This window comes from Perognathus longimembris, chromosome 9 (assembly GCF_023159225.1).
Source record: "Perognathus longimembris pacificus isolate PPM17 chromosome 9, ASM2315922v1, whole genome shotgun sequence".
Lineage (NCBI taxonomy): Eukaryota > Metazoa > Chordata > Mammalia > Rodentia > Heteromyidae > Perognathus > Perognathus longimembris.
In genome coordinates, this window is record NC_063169.1 from 28,183,189 (window position 1) to 28,204,122 (window position 20,934).

At 40.1% G+C, this 20,934-nt stretch overlaps 1 protein-coding gene across 5 annotated transcripts; it reads right to left on the bottom strand.

The window, feature by feature from the left end:
* Nucleotides 1-8,298: 8,298 nt before the first annotated feature.
* Smim8 (small integral membrane protein 8) lies at nt 8,299-20,212 on the bottom strand. Of its 5 annotated transcripts, none has more exons than XM_048353865.1 (3): nt 20,164-20,212; nt 11,745-11,896; nt 8,299-8,737 (listed from the first exon to the last, which is right to left on the bottom strand). In XM_048353865.1, exons 2-3 carry the CDS (start codon nt 11,877-11,879, stop codon nt 8,579-8,581), a joined length of 294 nt encoding a protein of 97 aa, XP_048209822.1. In that variant the 5' UTR covers nt 11,880-11,896; nt 20,164-20,212; the 3' UTR covers nt 8,299-8,578. The 5 variants fall into 5 exon arrangements, with proteins under 5 accessions (XP_048209822.1, XP_048209823.1, XP_048209819.1 ...); XM_048353866.1 differs by having other exon boundaries at nt 11,745-11,902; nt 20,166-20,204; XM_048353862.1 differs by lacking the exons at nt 8,299-8,737; nt 11,745-11,896 and adding an exon at nt 14,298-16,402 and having other exon boundaries at nt 20,166-20,211.
* Between the last annotated feature and the right edge of the window lie 722 nt (nt 20,213-20,934).

Below are 20,934 nucleotides of genomic sequence, written 5' to 3' on the forward strand. Positions count from 1 at the left end.
TTTGTTCACTCTCAAGCAAATTTCCACAAAGATCCTTTTTAACCAGTTCAACTCCATTGTAAATACTGTAAACACTATATCTTCCCTGACCATCCCCTTTTAAACACAAATTCGTGTTTTCCAAAACCAAGTTTTGTCTGACCAATAGGTAGTTTTGACATTCCAATCTTTTAGATAATTTTGTTTCAAAACTGTTTTGGTATTTAAAATCTGAACATCTTACATTTGAGGATAATGTGACTGTTTAATTATGTGATGAACATTTACCATATAGGGCCCAAAACATCCTTAGACTTTGGAGCAAGGAGATCTAGGTTTCTATCCTAATTGAGAATTTTTGTGAGCATGGGTAAATCTTTTAACTCTTCACATGTTGTCTTAACCAGAAGCAGATAGGATCAGACCAGGCAAAGTCAAACATAACCAGACATGTTCAAAACTGCATAACTGCTTTAGAGTATTTTATTTTGCTGGTTACATCCTCACTGATAGAGAATGGATGAAAGCATCAATGCACAGCCAGACAATCTTTGAAACTCTGTACATGCAAAGCTGTACTGTAACCTAACTAGCCTGTATGTCCTCAAAATGCACAGCTGGTACCTACCATATCTTTTGCTGTCTTGGTTCCTTCACATGGACATTATGTGGTTTCAGGCTGCATACCATTTGGTTTCTGCTGCCTATCCATGCTGTAATAACCTCCTGACAGTTCACTTGATCAGTATTTCCCCGACACTGAATAGCAATTGATTTTGTTGAAAAGCAAAATAATTTTAAAAGATGGCAATGTGACATCATGTACAGAAGCTGACAACAAGAAGTACCTTAGATCTGCAACAACTAAAATACACCGGGAAAGCAAAACAAAAAGATAGAAGGCATTTACATTTTATGAAATATACTATATGAATAAGTATAGCAAAGAAATATTTAGGGCCTAGTAGTCAAGATTTAATTTAGATACATATAGATATACTTAAATTACCTAAACTCTTTAATATCTACAAGTAATAACTATATCTTTATATGTAGATTATACGAGATGAAACCCAGTATAGTAAGGAAACACTATTTTATGCTTATTGCCCAATGCATAATTCTAGTTTGTGTGTGTGTGTGTGTGTGTGTGTGTGTCTGTCTGTCTGTCTGTCTGTCTGTCTGTTTCCAGTACTGGGGCTTGAACTCAGGGCCTCACACATGTTCAACTTGCTGCAGGGGCTGACACTCTTAGCACTAGAGTTATGCCTCCAGTGTAGCTTTCTGCTGATTATTTTGGAGGTGGAATATGGTGGACTTCTCTGCTCAGATCTTCAAATCACAGTTCTCAGGATCTCAGCCTCTTGTGTAGCAAGGCTACTTAAACCAGTTTTTTAAAAAACTAGAATTAGTGCTGGTGCCTGTGGCTCACACTTGTAATCCTAGCTACTTAGAGGCTGACATTCTGAGAATCATGACTGGAAGGCAGACTGAGCTTTCAGGTCCACAAGAAAAGTTCCTAAGACTCCATCCCCAAAATAATCAGCCAGCAGCTGTGCTGTAGGTGAAGCACAGTGATGGAGTCCTAGCCTAGAAAGTAGCAAGCCATGAGTTTAAAATCTAGTATCATCAAAACAACAACAACAACAACAACAAAATGAAGCCAGGGAACATTTAATAAAATAAATTCAGTCAAAAAACAAAACAAGAAGAGGAAGATGGCGCCGCCACAGTAGGGAGGGAACCCAACTCTCTCCAACTGAATAGCGAGCTGGGACACTATCCCACAGAGAAAGACAGAGAAACTACCCACCCCCAAGTGCAGTGAGGGTGACCTCATCGGCAACAATGGAGATGGTCACGCTCATCCATTGGGCAGTAAGGTTCAACAGCCAAACTCAAACCCAGAGCCAGGACACAAGTCTCCCACTGACAGACCGGTGGGAAAGAGCACAAAGCCAAACCAGGGAAACCACCCACAGATCTCCAGAGGCGCAAATCAAAAGAAATATAACAAATTTCATCAAAGGGCAAACCAACTCGCCAGCTCCAAAAAGCAGCAACACTGAAGAGGAGATGGAGAATAAAAAAACAACTGAGGCCATGTTAGCAGAAATAATGGAAAGCCTCAGAAACGAAATCAGAAAACAATTCCAGGAGTTTAGAGTAGAAGTCTCAAAGGACATCCAGAAAGCCAAGAAAGAAATGGAAGCAAAAATGGACACAATGCAAACTTCCATTAAAGAAGACCTTAACATCCTGAGAAGTGAAATGCATGAAAAAATAGATTTAAAATACAATTCTTTAAAGGAAGAAATTTCCATGATCAGAGCTGATCTGGCAACCATAAACAGGTCTCTGACATCCATAAACTCTGCACTTGAATCCACAGCACAAAGAATTGACCATATTGAAGCCAGAATCTCTCTCTTGGATGATGATGCAGCCGATAATAACCAGAAAATTACCACACTCCAAGAAACGGTAAAGCTCCAGGGCAGACTAATCCAGGAGCTAGTGGACAAAGACAAGAGATATAATCTGCACATCACTGGAATAGAAGAAGGAGCTGAATACCAGAGCGGCTTCAACATATTTTCAATAAAGTTATTGCAGAAAACTTGTTCAATCTCACAAGGGACCCCATCCAGGTAACCGACGCCTATAGGACACCTGGCAGACCAGATCCTAGAAAAGCAATGCCAAGGCACATAATATACAAGACTTCAGATCTCAAAAATAAAGAGCAAATTTTGAATGCAGCCAAAGGGAAGAAAGAAATTTATTACAATGGGAAGAGGATCCGAATAACAATAGACCTCTCCACACAAACCTACCACGCACAAAGAGAATGGAAGAACACCATCCAAGTCCTACAGGCCAACAATTGCCAACCTAGAATAAAATATCCAGCGAAGCTGGAGTTCATATTCGAGGGGAAAACCAGATTGTTCTATAGCAAAGAGAATCTAAAGGAGTATGTGAATAAAAAAACCAGCCCTACAGCGAATTCTAAGAGGGGAATCCCACCCAACCGAAATTGTACAGGACACACAGACAGAAACAGAAAGAAACTACAATAGCCAGAGCCCAACAGAAAGAGCAGCTCACTAAAGACAAGAAAAAAAAAAAAGAGGAAAAACAGCCCAACAAGAAAATGGAAGGAGAAAAAACACTCTTCTCCTTGATCTCTTTGAATATAAACGGTATAAACTCTCCAATAAAGAGGAGCAGACTGGTAGAATGGATCCGCAAACAAAAAGTTGCCATTTGTTGTCTACAAGAGACCCATCTTACAGCAAGGGACAAAAACAGGCTCCGAATGAAAGGATGGAGCAAGATCTAAAAAGCAAACGCACCTACCAAAAAGGCAGGGGTAGCCATTCTGATCTCAGACAAACTGGACTTTTCATTAAAATAAACTCAAAAAGACAAAGAAGGTCACTACAGTTTAATACAAGGAAAAATCCAGAATCAAGACATCACAGTGATAAAAGTATACTCACCGAACAAAAGAGGCCCTACATATGTCAAGCAAATTCTCACAGAACTACAGAACAAGATAGACCCAAACACAATCATAGTGGGTGACTTTAATACCCACTCACTCCAAGAGACAGATCCAACACCCAGAGGATTAGCAAGGGGACCTACTTAGCTGAGGACCTAAGTAACACCATATCCCAAATGGAGCTGACAGATCTATACAGAATCTTCCACCCTACAGAGACCCAATACACCTTCTCAGCAGCTCATGGATCATACTCCAAAATAGACCATGTCATAGCCCACACAAAGAACCTCAGCAAATACAAAAGTATTGACATCATCCCATGTATTATATCTGACCACAGTGGATTAAAGGTAACCCTCAATAACAACGGTTACCACAGAGGCTATACACATTCTTGGAAGCTAAACCCCACACTGTTATCCAACAGTTGGGCCAAAGACCAAATTAAAGATGAAATTAACAAATTCATAAGCCACAATGACAATGAAAATACATCACAAAGAAACCTATGGGACACAGCTAAGGCAGTACTGAGGGGCAAGATCATCACCCTCAGCACTCACATTAAAAGAATGGAAACAGAGCAGGTGAATAACTTCATGATGAAACTAAAACAACGGGAGAAACAAGAAATGATTGAATCTAAAATGACTAGGAGGAGAGAGATCACAAAGATTAAAGAAGAGATAAATCTGGGGCTGGGGATATGGCCTAGTGGCAAGTGTGCTTGCCTTGTATACATGAGGCCCTGGGTTCAATTCCCCAGCACCACATATACAGAAAATGGCCAGAAGTGGCGCTGTGGCTCAAGTGGCAGAGTGCTAGCCTTGAGCAAAAAAAAAGAAGCCAGGGACAGTGCTCAGGCCCTGAGTCCAAGCCCCAGGACTGGCCAAAAAAAAAAAACAAAAACAAAAATAAGACCATTCAACAAATAAATAAGACTAAAAGCTGGTTCTTTGAGAAAATAAATAAAATTGACAGACACCTTGCAAGACTTACAAAAAAAAGAAGAGAAGAGACTCATATACGTAAAATCAGGGACTCCACCGGAAAAAATAACAAGAAGTACACACGATATTCAAACAATCATAAGGAACTATTTCTAGAACCTCTCTCTACTCACTAAAAACCAATAATTTTACAGAAATGGATCAATTCTTAGAGAAGTATAAACTGCCCAAACTGAACCAAGAAGAAATATATCAACTAAATAAACCAATAACTTACAGCGAGATACAGGGGGTAATCAAGAACCTCCCAATAAAGAAAAGCCCAGGCCCAGATGGATTCACCAACAAATTCTATAAAACCTTTAGTGAGGAGCTAATACCAATACTCTTTAAACTCTTCCGCGAAATAGAAACAGGGAGAAATCCCAAACTCATTCTACGAAGCTAATATCATACTCATTCCCAAACCAGGCAAAGACCCAACAAAAAAAGAGAACTACATACCAATATCACTAATGAACACAGACGCAAGGCTCCTCAATAAAATATTAGCTAACAGGATCCAGAAACTGATCAAGAAAATTATACATCATGACCAAGTAGGCTTCATCCCACAGTCACAAGGATGGTTCAACATCCGTAAATCAATCAATGTAATTCACCACATCAAAAGAACTAAAATCTAGAATCGCATTGTTATCTCAGTCGATGCCCAAAAAGCCTTTGACAAAATACAACATCCATAACTATTAAAAGCTCTGGAGAGAACAGGAATAGATGGAACATTCCTCAAAACAATAAAAGCCATATACAACAGACCAACTGCTAATATCAAATTAAATGGAGAGAAACTTAAATCATTGCCCCTAAACTCAGGAACAAGACAAGGATGCCCACTCTCCCCACTTCTTTTCAACATGGTGCTGGAATCCCTAGCCATAGCAATAAGGCAAGAGGAGGACATCAAAGGGATCCACATGGGCAAGGAAGAAATCAAGTTATCCCTATTCGCAGACGACATGATCTTATATCTGAAGGACCCAAAAAACTCAGTCCCCAAACTCCTACACCTATTAAACCATTTTGGCAAAGTAGCAGGATACAAAATCAATCCACAAAAGTCAGCAGCTTTTCTGTACACCAGCAATGTACAAGCAGAAAAGGAAATTATGGAAACAATTCCATTTACAGTAGCCAAAAAAAGAATAAAGTACCTGCGGATCAACCTAACCAAGGATGTGACAGACCTATTTAATGAAAACTATAAAAATCTAATAAGGGAAATCAAAGAAGACACAAGGAGATGGAAAGACCTCCCATGCTCATGGGTAGGCAGAATCAATATAGTGAAAATGGCCATATTGCCCAAACTGTTATACAAATTCAATGCAATCCCTATCAAAATCCCAGTTACATTCTTCACTGAAATAGAGAAAGCAACCCATAAATTCATATGGAACAGCAAAAAACCTAGAATAGCCAAAGCAATTCTAGGCAAAAAAAAGCAGTGCAGGAGGTATCACAATACCAGATTTCAAGCTCTACTATAGGGCCATCATAACAAAAACAGCCTGGTATTGGTATAAAAACAGACAGGAAGACCAATGGATTAGAATTGAAGATCCAGAAATAAAAGCGCACTCTTACAGTCAGCTGATATTGGACAAAGGAGCTAAAGACATTCAATGGAATAAACACAGCCTCTTCAACTACTGGTGTTGGGAAAACTGGGCAGCCATATGCAGAAAACTCAAAGTAGCCCCAAGCCTATCACCATGCACCAAGATCAACTCAAAATGGATCAAGGACCTCAATATCAGACCTGAATCCTTGAAACTACTGAAGGACAGAGTAGGAAAGACACTAGAACTCATAGGCACAGGAAGAAACTTCCTGAATAGAGTCCCAGGGGCACAACAAATAGGGGAGAGACTCGACAAATGGAACTACTACAAATTAAAAAGTTTCTGCACAGCTAAGGACATAGCCACCAAAATAGAAAGACAGCCAACCATATGGGAAAGGATCTTTACCAGCACAGCAACAGACAAAGGCCTAATATCGGTCATCTACAGAGAACTCAAAAAACTAAGCCCCTCCAAGCCCAGTAAACCAATTAGGAAATGGGCAAAGGAGCTAAAGAGAGACTTCACATGAAGTCTCATATGCTTCAAAGAAGCATATGAGGAAATGTTCAACATCTCTGGCAGTAAAGGAAATGCAAATAAAAACAACCCTGAGATACTACCTCACTCCAGTTAGAATGGCCTATACTCTGAACTCAGGCAACAACAAATGCTGGAGGGGGTGCGGGGATAGAGGAACCCTTCTCCATTGTTGGTGGGAGTGCAAATTAGTACAACCACTTTGGAGAACAGTATGAAGGTTTCTCAAAAAGCTCAATATAGACCTACCCTATGACCCAGCCATACCACTCCTAGGCATCTATCCTGAACAGCAGGTCCCAAGATATCAAAAAGACAATTGCACTTCCATGTTTATCACTGCACAATTCACAATAGCCAAAATATGGACACAACCCAGATGCCCCTCCACAGATGAATGGATCCAAAAAATATGGTACCTATACACAATGGAATACTACATAGCAATTAGGAATGATGAAATATTGTTATTCGCAGGGAAATGATCAGAACTTGAACAAATAATGTTGAGTGAGACAAGCCTAGAACACAGAAAACAAAGATGCATGATCTCCCTGATATATGACTGTTAAGATGGGGTGATGGAGAGACAGGAGAGACCAGGTCTGTGAAACCAAAAACTGCTTTTCAAATGGTATTTCCCACAGGATTGGGTCAGCGACCCAACATTATGTAACTAAAACCAAACAACTACTCAACATATAAAGGTCAAAAATTGACCTGTCAGTGGAATATAATAGCTCAAAAGCTATGTATGTATGTTCATATAAGACTACTGTCGACATATTGTCTAATGTCGACATTACATTTAAAGCACTAGGTGAATTTTCTTTGGCGTAGGCCACATGGCTACTGTATATGTTCTTGGTACCTTGTGTATTGCATATATGTCTACCTGACCTAGGGAAGGGAAAGAAAAACAGGGTGTAAGATATCACAAGAAATGTACACACTGCCCTACTATGTAACTGTACCCTTTTTGCACAACACCTTGTCAAAAAAAATTGTTTAATTAATAAATAAATTACAAAAAAACCAAAACCAAATCAAAACAAAACAAAAAATGCAAACCAAACAACCCAGGCTGGATGCCGGTGGTGGCTCACAACTATAATCCTAGCTACTCAAGAGGCTGAAATCTGAAGATCACAGTTCGAAGCCAGTTTGGTCAGAAAAGACTCATCTCCACTTAGCCACTCAAAAACTGGAAGCAGTGCTGTGGCTCAAAGTGGTAGAACACTAGCTTTGGGCAAAATCTCAGGGGCAGTGCCCAGGCCCTGAATTCAAGCCCCACAACCAGCACTCCCCTCCACCCCCCCAAAAAAACCCCATAGCTCAGTACAATATACTTAAAGAAAAACACACATTACTTTGTGCAATCCTTCCATTTAATCATTTTAGTAGCTGAGGGAAAATATCTACCCAATTAAAATTCTGAACCAAAAATAGATGAAATAGAAATCAAAATACATAAACCATCTATACCTAGAAAAAATGACTTCAGAGCCAAATCAGTTTTTATTTTTTAGACTTTAATGTTGACTTCAGGCTTTAAAATTATGATTTATTTCTGTACATGTACAGGTTCTATGTCAGGTAGAAAATGAATATTTCCTTCACAAACAACAAACTAAAATTTCCCAACAGTTGTAAAAATACAGGTTTTAAAACATTAAAAACTCCATGCAAATTTAACAGCACTGGGTACTTTTATTTTGCAGAACATAATAACTAACAAAACTGACATTTATCCTTAAGGCACTTTTATAAGAGGATGAATATTGGCAAACTGTGGGGAAAGAATGAGGTAACAGCTGTTAGCTGTAAAAGGACACACATTACTACAGCAGCCTGGTGGCAACTGCATTTTAACAGTTTATAGGACACAAAATGATTCTGCTCACTCACACAGCCTTCCAGTTGAAGATTTCAGAGCCTCTAATAAAGCTCTATCTGCAGGAAGCAGCACTTTAGTCCCATTTAGACGTTTTCCTCCTCATGTAACTGTGTCCTTCACTGTCGATCGCTTCGTAGAGGTCCTTCTTATTGTCTTGTGTTGCATGTAGATAACCAAGGTAAGCCACGCAAAGCGAAAGGGTTACCAATCCAAAGGCCATTACTGGTTTATTCTGTTAAAGAAAAAAATTATAAAGCCTCACTAAGGCTGAAAATTCAAAGAGATCCAAATAGCTCTTGTGTTTTCTTCCCGATATGCTGTTAACTCCTTACCACCACAATCGCAGTCCGAAAAGTGTTTCCATTATAACCACACAACCAATTCTTAACTCAATTTGTCCAACTACTGATTACAGATTACAGACTCTTGTTTGTTCTCTCCCATCTTTCTCTCTAGAGCCTGGACACCTTGGACATCTACTCTCAGAAGAGTGAAAGGCAAGAAATGAATATTGCTCTGGTACTCAGCATCGGCAGTGGTATCTGTGTAATGGGGAGAAGTTTCTTAACTTCTCTGTGCCCTAATCTTTCCATTCCCAAGTTCAATTTAGCTTAGTAGGAGGTGAAGATAAAGTATGTATGTGATTTTTTCTGCCCAAGAATCACTGTTAAAGAGTGTTTTATAACCTAAATTAGGTACAGCAATAATAACAATGCATATACCCTTCTCTGGGAACTACTTTATTATTTTAAGAAGTTTAGTGATTGGAACTAATGCAATGTGATGTAGCTTGAACAAGGGTGACGGCTGGGGGAGTTTTTAAATACAGGGAAGCTTCCAGAAAAGTGTTTTCTCTATTGTAACTTGTGATTCCTGGCCTGAAACAGGCACCCCATTTTGCATATTTGTGTTCAACAAATTGCCCATTCTTAGGTTAATGCAAATGCAAGTGCCAATCCTGGGGCTTGAACTCAGGGCTTGGGCACTGTCTCTCAGTATCTTTTTGCTAAAGGTTAGTGCTCTACCACTTGGAGTCATAATGCCACTTCCAACTTTTTATGAGCAGTTTACTGAAGAGTCTCATGGATTTTCCTGCCTGGGCTGGCTTCAAATCAGAATCCTCAGATCTCAGCTTCCTGAGTAATTTTTGATTACAGATGTAAGCCACCCTGGTGCCTGGATCCAAATAATATGCTCGTTTCTCTTTCCATACCTATGACCACAGTAGTTACCAGATTTGGATTTAAGATTCAAGATCTAAGACCCAAGTCTGAAACCAGAGATAATACCAAACCCTATATACATTTTAGACTATGTTTTGCCTAGGCATACATATGTAAAAAATGTTTAATTTATAAACTAGGCACAGTAAAATATTAATAGCAATAAAATAGCAAAATTGTAACAAATTGCTGTAGGCATACATGTAAGGTCTCATTCTAAAGAGGCAAAAAAAAAAAAGATGTCATTGCTGGCAGCAAAACTTGTCAAATTAGGGGTTGGGGATATGGCCTAGTGACAAGAGCATTTGCCTCGCAAGAGGCCCTGGGTTCAATTCCCCAGCACCACATATACAGAAAATGGCCAGAAGTGGCGCTGTGGCTCAAGTGGCAGAGTGCTAGCCTTGAGCAAAAAAAAAAGAAGCCAGGGACAGTGCTCAGGCCCTGAGTCCAAGCCCCAGGACTAGCAAATAAAAAAAAAACAAACCAAAAACTTGTCAAATGAAAGCACATAAGGAAGAGTACTGTACTGCTATTCCAAAGCTTAATCATAAAGCAATAAGTCAAACTTTTCTACTTGAAAAACAAAAGGAAGTTCACAAGCTCAAGACAGCTTAAATTTGCAATTCTTAAAAAGCTTTTAGCGATGTAGTAAACACATTAGTTCAAAGTTTTAAAAAATATCCTATTGTTGAGTTAATGATGTAAAACTATTCAACCTTAAAACAATTTACACTGTCTACTATAAAACTTTAAATGTCAGTTTCATAATAATTTGATTTCATTTGTTGTTGTTGTTTGCGGTCATAGGGTTTGAACTCAGGGCCTGGGCACAGTTCCTGAGCTCTTTTGCTCAAGGCTAGCACTCTACCTCTTTGGGCCACAGTCCTTGTTTTCTGGTAGTTAACTGGGTAAGAGTCTTGTGGACTGGCTGGCTTTGAACTGCAATTCTCAGATCTCAATCTCTTGGGTAGCTAGGATTACAGACGAGAGCCACCAGCACCTGGCTGATTTTATTTAAGCTAGAAGATACATTTAAAAAAATAAATTCATTAAATCAAATATATTCATACAACGTAAGTGAGCAGCTACTTCCACAATATTATACAAATGCATGTTTTAGGATTTTCTTTTTTTTTTTTCTTTTTGGCCAGTCCTGTGGGGCTTGGACTCAGGGCCTGAGCACTGTCCCTGGCTTCTTCTTGCTCAAGGCTAGCACTCTGCCACTTGAGTCACAGCGCCACTTCTGGCCATTTTCTGTATATGTGGTGCTGGGGAATCGAACCCAGGGCCTCATGTATATGAGGCAAGCACTCTTGCCACTAGGCCATATCCCCAGCCCCATGTTTTAGGATTTTGCATAAAGTGTCTACGGTATCAGCTGGGTGCTGGTGGTTCACACCAGTAATCCTAGCTACTCATGAGGTGGAGATCTGCGGGTCAAGGTTGGAAGTTAGCCTGCGCAGAAAACATCCACTAGATTACAATTAACCACAAAAAGCAAGAAGTATAGTTGTAGCTCAAGTGGAGTGCTAGCCTTGAGCAAAAGGGTTCAGACAGTGCTTCTTCCCTGAGTTTAAGCCCCAGTACCAGCACAAACACATAAAAAATTGTTTATGGTATCACTTAGATGGTAAAAATTAGTAAAGGCTAGACTGCAGCCTATAAGACTTACCAGCTTTTTATTTTGATCTCCATTTCAGTGGAAGGTCTTATTTACTAATAGTACCTTAGTAAACCATAAAATTACCTTCATATTAATGCAACAATAAAACTAATACACGAATTGAAGTTAAATTAAAATGTAACCACTTTTCATTACTATACCCAAATGCCTAAAAAACAATGTCTTAAATACATCTTTATAGGTAAAGTGGCATTTAACATTTTCTTTCCACTTGTTTTTATTCAGAAAGGTCTTATTAGTGAACACAAAATGTCCGCAGTAAGACCAAATGCGACAGAAAAATAGGAGCTATTTCTCATAGCCTGATTAAAGTTATATCCTGTCTTTCTTACAGGTTTAATGAAGAGTTCTGGATTCACAGCCCGAAATAAGGTCGTTGTGCGAACCCCTCTGAGCCCTGGGTTTGGAAAATCTTTCTCTTTGGGTGGTTCCTTTTTAAATGTTGGAGGCTCAGGTGCTGAAGACATCTTGACTAGCGATGATTTATTACCTAGAAACAAGATATTTTTCTTTCAAAATTGCTTGATAAACCTTTTTTAAAAATCACTATTACTTTCTTCTTTTGAATTCTAGATAAGCACCAAAAGTGGATGTCGACTCTTGTTACCTGTGTGATGTTTTACTTGTTTTTTGGTAAAATTATTTTAATCTAAAAAACAAAAAAAACCCAAACCCTCACTCAATCCAATAAACCATGAAGCCGACAGAAGTCTAGAGAATGTTTTTTTGATACTAAGGCAGTACTAGATGGAGGAGAGTCCTCCTAGTCTCTCCCTGGGTCCACCTAAGCATTCACTGTCCCAAGCAGTAAGGGCAAGTAGTTGTTTCTATTCACTCCTTTGTTTATTGGCAACTCTCTGCAAAGAATATGTTCTGCAAACTCCTTAGTCTAAATATCCTTTCTCTTTCAGCTACTCCAAGTCTGTCCTATTAAAACCAAGATATCATCACTATAGCTTTATGGTTCCATTTTTACTTCAGTGACCACTCCTGTAGCAATTTCAAGATTTGCTAACTCCTGAGGAACAGGTGGATCCCTGTAGCCACATATTCTTCAAAACTACATTGGTTAAGGACACTAGTGACAGTGGCAATTGAATATTAGATTGGTTTAAATATCATGATAGTTGCACACTTCCAAGAGTACTTCAGGGATCCCACATTTCTTTGTTTGGTTTTGCCAGTCCTGGGGCTTGGACTCAGGACCTGAGCACTGTCCCTGTCTTCCTTTTGCTCAAGGCTAGCACTTGACCACTTGAGCCACAGCGCCACCTCTGGCTGTTTTCTATATATGTAGTACTGAGGAATTGAACTTAGGGCTTCATGTATCCGAGGCAAGCACTTTGCCACTAGGCCATATTCCCAGCCCCACATTTCTTTAGTGCAGGTGACTTTATGGATGTCTGTGTCAATGCATGCTTCATGTTGGCAGTGTCCACTTTCCCTCCTTACCTAAATCCTGAAATTTTCTTCCTACAACTAGTTTCAGTAATGAGCTTTCACTGTGTGAATTATAACTTCATTTGAAGGCTGGTAGAATTTGAAGGAAAAAATTCAGCACATACATGATCCAACTGTAGTGGGCATAATGGCTGTCTAGATTTAAAAAAAAAAAAAAAAGATACTGTGTTTTGCTCCTGTCAATTTTTCTCGGTCATTAGTAAGTTTGTCATCATCTGGGCATGTTATTGCCTTGTAATTACAAGGAAACAAAGGAACAATTCTGGGAATTAGCTAATTTGTCAAATGACAGTGATAGAAAGTGTGTTACACAGAACAAAGCAGTCATCAGTTTGTCACTTCTTGCAAAGTATCATTTACAAGCATATGAGGTTAACTACTACTAAAGCAGTTTCCTCAGCTTTTAAAATATCATTCAAGCTATAATCAGTGATTGTTTTTTTTTTTATTCATCTGCACACTTTACTAATTTTATCCATTGTTTAATTCACTATGGGCAACTTCTGAAATAATTCTATAATAGCCAGTGCATATTTGCTTGAAGTCACCATGTCCAAAGTTAACAAAAATACCATGCTTTCCATTGCTCAAGTGGTATGGTTGAAGGCACATCTCTTGGAACTTTTAATACCATACAAACAGCTATGAAGGGACTTTCCACTTCTGCTTTAGTCTCAGAATCACTGTTAAGAATTTTCCCTTCAACTGGGCACTGGTGTCTCATACTTGTAATCCTATCTACTCAGGAGGCTGAGAGATCTGAGGATCAAGGACCAGCTCAACCAGACAAGTCTGAGACTTACATAGCTCCAGCCAACCAGCAAAAAGCCAGAAAAGAGGTGGTTCAAGTGGTTGAATGCTGCCTTTGAGCCAAAAAGCCAAGCAAGAATGTAGGGCCCTGAACTAAAGCCCTAATACCAGCAGACACATGCAAAAACATTTCTTTCAATCTTGGCTCAGTCTTTCAAAAGCTTACACAATATGTGTTTGAGGGATAGGGGATAAGTCTAAACCCTTTCCCCAATGGCAGCAATCTACTGCTTCTGCTGTTGACATTTTGTTTCATCTTCCTCCTCTAGATGATGATGCATAAAAATGTCTTTAGATTTTAATAAATGTTGACTGCCGTGTGCCTTAATCTGTTATCTGAGATGTTTCTCTGTGTGTAAATCCTGTTAAGACTATAAATGCAGGGAAAGAGTTAAGTTTTTAAAAATCACTAAAGTGAAATTATAATTTGAGACTGTTAACAGGCCTTATCTGTAAGAAATGTTACATAGGAAACAATTTTAACACCTAATGCCATGGTATTAGCATGAAATCATGGCCTCAAGAGTTTACCACTACTAAGGCTAGATGGAGGAAAAAAAATACTACAAAGGCCCCCAAAAAAGAAAACATACCAAAGTAAAAACTAACCAGAACCTGATACAAACAGCATTTTCCTTTTATTATTAGAAAGCTGTAAGCAATTAAAACAAAGATATCCTATGGAAAGTGGACTGAAGTTGTTCACAGGGAAGACAAACAAGGTAATGGGGGAAGTGGATACAAAGTATACATTATACAGCACAAAAGGGCCTCAGAGCAGTATATCATGTACAAATGGTGGATGACAATGTGATGGTAAATGAAGACTGTTAAATCACTCCATACCTGACTCACATGCACATATATGTATATGTACAAATATATACACATACACATGCATATATACATATGTGGAGAGAAACATTTTTACTATAGTCAACACAAATTTCACTAGTGGTTGAGTATGCCTTACGTGGAATGCTTGGGACCAAGTACGTTTAAAAGTTTATTTTGGCTCTTAGAATTTCTATCTGTATAGAGTGAGCTATCTAGGAAATGAACCCAAGCCTAAACATAAAATTCTGTAAGATTCTGTATAAACCTTATAGACATAGCCTGGAGGTAATTTTACACACTATTCTTAGTAATTTGGGACAAGAAATAAGGGATATGTATAGTGACTGTTCAGAAGGCAAAGATGTCACTACCTCAGCCACCCATACAGATGGTGTGTGGTTGGCCTCACCCTTATTCCTGATTCTGAACTCATATGCAACTAGTGACAGCAATCATATTCTTCCTCTTACTCATACAGAAGTAGTGAGTAAAAACCATGGTCTAACTCTGAACAGTGAGAAGACTATGTGCCCAAGGAACTAAGTCGCATAGCAGCAGCAGCCAAATCCCATGTCAGCATCAAACAGCACCTGTGTTTGGTTCAAAGGTAACTAGGCCCTTTGTCTCTTTATTTTTAAGTGGCTAGGAAACATCAAAAGCAGTTGAGGGACCAGGAAGTGGGTCCCCTAGGGATGAGGAAGCATTCTGTTGGGTGGCACTTTTAAATGTTTTTCCTAGAGTCATTTGTCTCATTAACAACTTTTGTCTTAGAAGTCTCCCTTTGATTTTATAAACAGACATGACTTCTTGTTCCGTTATGAATGCACGTTGCTCTAGTCCTTCGATAAGCCCATCACACAGCTGCACCATGTCATCAAGGGGCACTTTCCCTGCAGTGTTAGACACACTGTCTCCATCACTATCACCACGATCACTTCGATTCTCAGCCCTTTCATCCATTTCACCCTTGGTCAATGACTGAACAACTGAGGATTCACTACTGTTTAACACTTCAGTGAATTTCTCTGCAGCTTTGGGACCAGATGACTTATCACGATAAATATTTAAAAATTTAATGCCATGTCTTTTCTTAAATTTCTGCAGCCAGCCTGTTGAATACTCACAGTTCCCTTCGATTTTTAATTCATTGTGATAGACCTTTGCTTGCTTCATGATCAGCACACCACTCAGTGGCATGTGCTCATTGCGACGCTGACGGATCCACTCTTTCAATACCCGATCAAGGTCTTCATTTTTAGCTTTATGTAGTGTTTTTCTATCCTTCATTAACTTTGGCTCATCACTTTCTGCATAGAACTTCATCAGTTTATCCTTCTGTTTCTTTAAGTCATATACAGTAGTCATTCCAACACCATATTCTTCAGTAAGATGTTTCACACTTACACCACTGTCCAATTTTTCCAACAGCTTTACTTTTTGTGCTATAGATAAACATAAATGCTTCCTCTTTTTCTTATCACCTTTACCCATAGGGATATCTGAAGGCCTTTTTGACATTTTCAGTGTTATCATTATTCCACAGAGCAACAAAGAAGCAAAACATTACAGCAAGTAGAGTACAAAGGTCTTGGCTCCATCTGGATTGTGGTCCCTGCCATAGGCACACTGGACCTGCACATATGCCATTTCATTACGCTGTGAGGGCATGTATAGAATTGCTGCAGCTCAAGGGGCCTAAGAGGGTGATCTTTTTTCTCATGAGGATGCTGAATAAACTGTATAATGTATACTTTTATCTTGATTCCAACCTGTCACTTGAGGTCAAGTGTGGAATTTTCCATTTGTGGCATCAGGTTGATACTCAAAACTTTCAGATTTTGGAGTACTTCAGAGTTCCAATTTTCAGATTGGAATGCTCAACCTGTATTTTGAAATTAAAGGGATGCAGTGATGGTGAATGTCATGAAATTCAACCTATATGACAGAGGTCAATTAAAAAAGCCATATCCATCTCTCCACTGGTCTAACACAAATTCTAATAATTTTTGTTCCAAGATTCCTTGAACTTCTTTTCTCCTGAAAAAACCTGCATTTCCTTTTGTTGTAAATCATGAAAATAAGTAATCAAGGTCATATTCACATTCACCTTAATAAAGTACTGTCTTTAGTCTTTACCCAAAGAATACTTGCACTGCAAAACTACATGTATATCTGAAAAGAGCCAATATAACCAATTTTCATTGCTTGTAATACTTTCTGTAAAGGATAAAAGTAACATTATTCATTATTTCATCTTTTATTTTAAATGGGGCCCGTTAGCTCAGCTTTACTATTTTTTTTTCCTTTTGTGAGCTAAGCAATAAAGATGTTAAAATAGTCTTCCAAAATTGCAAGAATTTGTTTATATATTTATCACACTAATGAAAAAATTTTCACAACTACATATACTATCAATAAAAAGAGATTACTGGGATCAAAAAGGATTTTAGTAGCCAATATTTTTTTTTTTTTTTTTTTTTTTTTTTTTTTTTTTTTTTGCCAGTCCTGAGTACTGTCCCTGGCTTTTTTGCTCAGGACTAGCACTATATCTCTTGAGCCACAGTGCCACTTCCAGCTTTTTCTGCTTATGTGGTACTGAGGAATCAAACCCAGGGCTTCATGCATGCTAGGCAAGCACTCTACCACCAAGCCACATTCCCAGCCCCAAGAATGTTCTACATATATAAAAACCATTAAGAATCGAAAAACGTTTCCATGTATGTTTCTTCATACAGCTGTATAAGTATGAAGAACACAAAACCTTAGTTGTTTCTTCACAGATAAGTACATTGTCAGTACTTTTGGGAAAAACAAGCCTCTTACATAATCTATAATCTAGTAATAAAAGCTATTTTCTAGTGTAGAAAAGCTGAAAAACTGATCATATGCTCAAAACATAGCAATAAGTTGCTCTGTTTTTTTGTTTTGTTTTTGAAAGTCATGGGGCTTGAACTCAGGGCCTGGGTGCTGTCCCTGAGCTCTTTTGCTCAAGGCAAGTGCTCCACCACTTTGAGCTACAGCTCTACTTCGTATTTTCTGGTGGCTAATTGGAGATAAGTCTCTTGGACTTTCCTGTCCAGGCTGGCTTTGAACTGTGATCCTCAGATCTCCGCCTCCTAAGTAGCTAGGATTACAAGCATGAGCCACCAGCAACCTGGTCTGTTATTCCGACTCAGGTGAAATGATAACAAGAAGTGTATTTCCATCAGACCTTCCTAAGTCTCATCATGTTCTCTAACTTCTCCCTCCACACTACTGCAGGTAACTAACACTCATTTACACGTAACACTAATCAGTCTCTACTTATATACTTTATGTTTAAGCTGAATTAAACTGTATATGTATGATTCTCCTTTATTGTATTGAAAGGGGAATTATACATACAAACATACCTTACTGGGGATGAAGGAAACTTAATACCACACTGCTCCAAAGTAATTTAGTTTTGAACTGTGTGTGGGCCAACTTGCAAAGTAATTAATCAGGCACTGTACGTTGTGTGATCTGTCCAGATGCCTTTAGTCTTATTTCTTCTTTTTCCTATCAACCACTTCTTATTTACTTATGATCAAGAAACTGTTACTTGTGTATGAGTATGTATACATGTATAGTGCATGCATAAATATATATTACTTTCCATATATATTTTATGTGTATGTATATATATATATATGGATGTGTGTATATATGTGGATGTGTGTGTGTGTATATATATATACATGTACATGTTAGAATGTATCTAACAACTGATAATATATTATACCTGAAAATTAGATTGTTATAAAGAATGTAAGAATTTGGATAGAAAACCTATTTTCTAATATACATTTTGGAAATAAACTCTCCTATAGATAAAATTACAATGATAGACCGTTTATGAGCAGAGACCTTAACAATAATCAAAAACTTTCTTTTAAAAGTCCTAGCTCAAGACCATACCAGGACTGAACTAGGGACCTGATGGTTTTGCTCATTGGGTAGTGCTCTACCAACTGAGCCAGGCCTCCAACCCACAGAAACTATTTTAATGTGAGTAAAACCACGATTATTTTAGTTTCACTCTATCTTAGCAGATAAGCAAATAACTTGAAATCTGCTGCAGGACACTTTTTAAAAGTCAAGTTTAGGACAGAATCAGAGGCCTTTAAAGCTTGACTGATTCTAGGAAAGCTTCAATTAAAAAAAAAAAAAAAGCCTAGTAATGGTGCTAGAACCCAAAGCCTAGATCTCTCCCTTATCCCCATCAAAGTTGGCTGTCTACTATACCCTTCCAACCTTTGGCTGGTTAATTACAGATAAGAGTCTAGACTTATTTGCTATAGACCCATTTAGAACTATAATCCTCATATCTCAACCTCCAGAGTAGATTTTAGGCATAAGCCATTAGGTCTCAGCTTTCAAATATCATGTGTGTGTGTTTGTGTGCTGTACCGATTGGGTACAGGTACTGGAGCTTGAACCCAGGGCTTTGTACTTTCACTTGACTTTCTCACCTATGGCTGGTGTTCTACCACTTAAGCCACTCCTCTACTTCCAGCCCTTTGTTGGTTAAGTGCAGACAAGATTCTCAGAGTTGTCTGCTAGGACCAGGATCCTTGTATCTAAGCTTCTTGAGTAGCTGGGATTCTAGATGCGAGCCACCAGCACCAGGGTATAGCTTCAAATCTTACTTTTAATAACAGATTCTGAGTAATGTGCACGGAGTGACTAACAATTATTAAAAAGATGTGAGGTTCAAGAAAACAGAAGCCATGGTCATCCTATTTTGTCCAACTTTCACCCTCCTTTAAACTAAGTGAATCCCAGGCAAAGCAATTGTGTATAGGTAGGAGGAGGATGAGATAACCAAGATCTCTCAATTTCCAGCACACTCCTACCACCTCATCCCATCTTACTTCTAAACCGACGGAAAGACTGCATGTGCACGTTATTACAAGACTTAAGAAACGTTAAGTTAGCTTTTAATGTAAACGAAGGAAGTCTTCAAGCCCAAGGGTCGTCACATGTCTAGGCTGGGATCTGAGGACTGCAGTTCCAAGCCCGCCCAGACAGGACAGTACAAGAAACCCTCATCTCCAATTAACCCGGGGGCCCGCGGGGCAGAAGTGGAGGTGTGATTAAAGTGGGAGAATGGGCGGACTCCAGCCCAGGGCCGAAAAAGCTAGGGACAGCCCGGGAAACCTAGGCTCTGGGCTCCAGCCCCAGGGCCGGCACACACACATCGCTTGTATTTACTGTACCCGAAAAAAATAACAGAAAGGCCTAGTCAACGGCTGCTGCCGAGCAGCTGAGGGCCTGTGCCGAGGCCAGTGCGCGCCCGCTCCCAAGGAAACGGCTGCCCGGCGCGGCGTACGGCGTGCTGCCAAGACCGTCACAGCACCGCCACGGGCCGGGGCGCTCCGGGGGGGAACGCCCAAGCCGCACCCCGTGAGGGCCTGCGGAGCGGACCGCGTTGGGAAAGACGGACGCCGTGGGGCCCGAATCGACCCGGAATGCAGGCTCCAGGCGCTGCGGGGTACAGATGCGGGCCACCCGAAGGAAGGCCACCGAGGCCTGCAGAATGGACGCCCGTTCCCTTCCAGGCCGCGCCCGCGTCTCCGAACCCGAGTACCTGCGCCCGCCGCCGCCATCACGGCCGCTCTCACCTTCGGCGGTGTCCCCTCCTGTGCGCTGCCCCCGGTCGGCCTCACCAGCGCCTGTGGGCGGAGCGGAGCGGCCGGCTGCGCCGGACACGCACAGTGTGCCCCACAGCGCCACCTAGGTCCCGGAGGCCGCGGCGCAGGGCGCGCGGCCGACCCCGCCCACCTGCTACCTACCTAGTTGATTACAAAGGGCCGGCTTGGTTCCTTCTTCTTTTAACATTTGGTTTTCAGACTTCCAATAAACTTTCAGGTTCGTGTATGCGTTTGTATAAATAAATCTAGCCCAAGGCCAGTTATCCTACCTGCTCTGGAGATTGAGATCTAAGGATGGCGTTTTGAAGCCAGACAAGGCAGTAAAGTTCAAGAGAATCTTTATTTCCAATTAGTCAGGGCCAAAGGGGAGACAGGGAGGGAGTAGAGCTGTGGTAGAGCACTGGCCTTGAGCAAAAAAGCTCAGGGAAAGCAGCCAGGCCCTGAGTTCAAGTCCCTTGACCACCACCAACAAAAAAGTATGCATCTAGAAATATGTATTTACTTAGTGGAACTGGAAAGAAAACATTTTGATTTGAGAAAGAAGGCTTTTGCCTAGGCTCTTAGGAGCCTCGAATAGCCGGTCCCCCTTTCCCCCTGCCGGCCTGGGGCCGGGCCCTCACGTCCTTGTAGGGCCGTTGCCCCAGCACCCCGTGTTGGGACCCTGATCCGGTGAGGAGAGCCCTTCATCCTGAGAAACCTAGTGCAGCTGGAAAGGGAGCCACCCCAACTCCCATCAAGC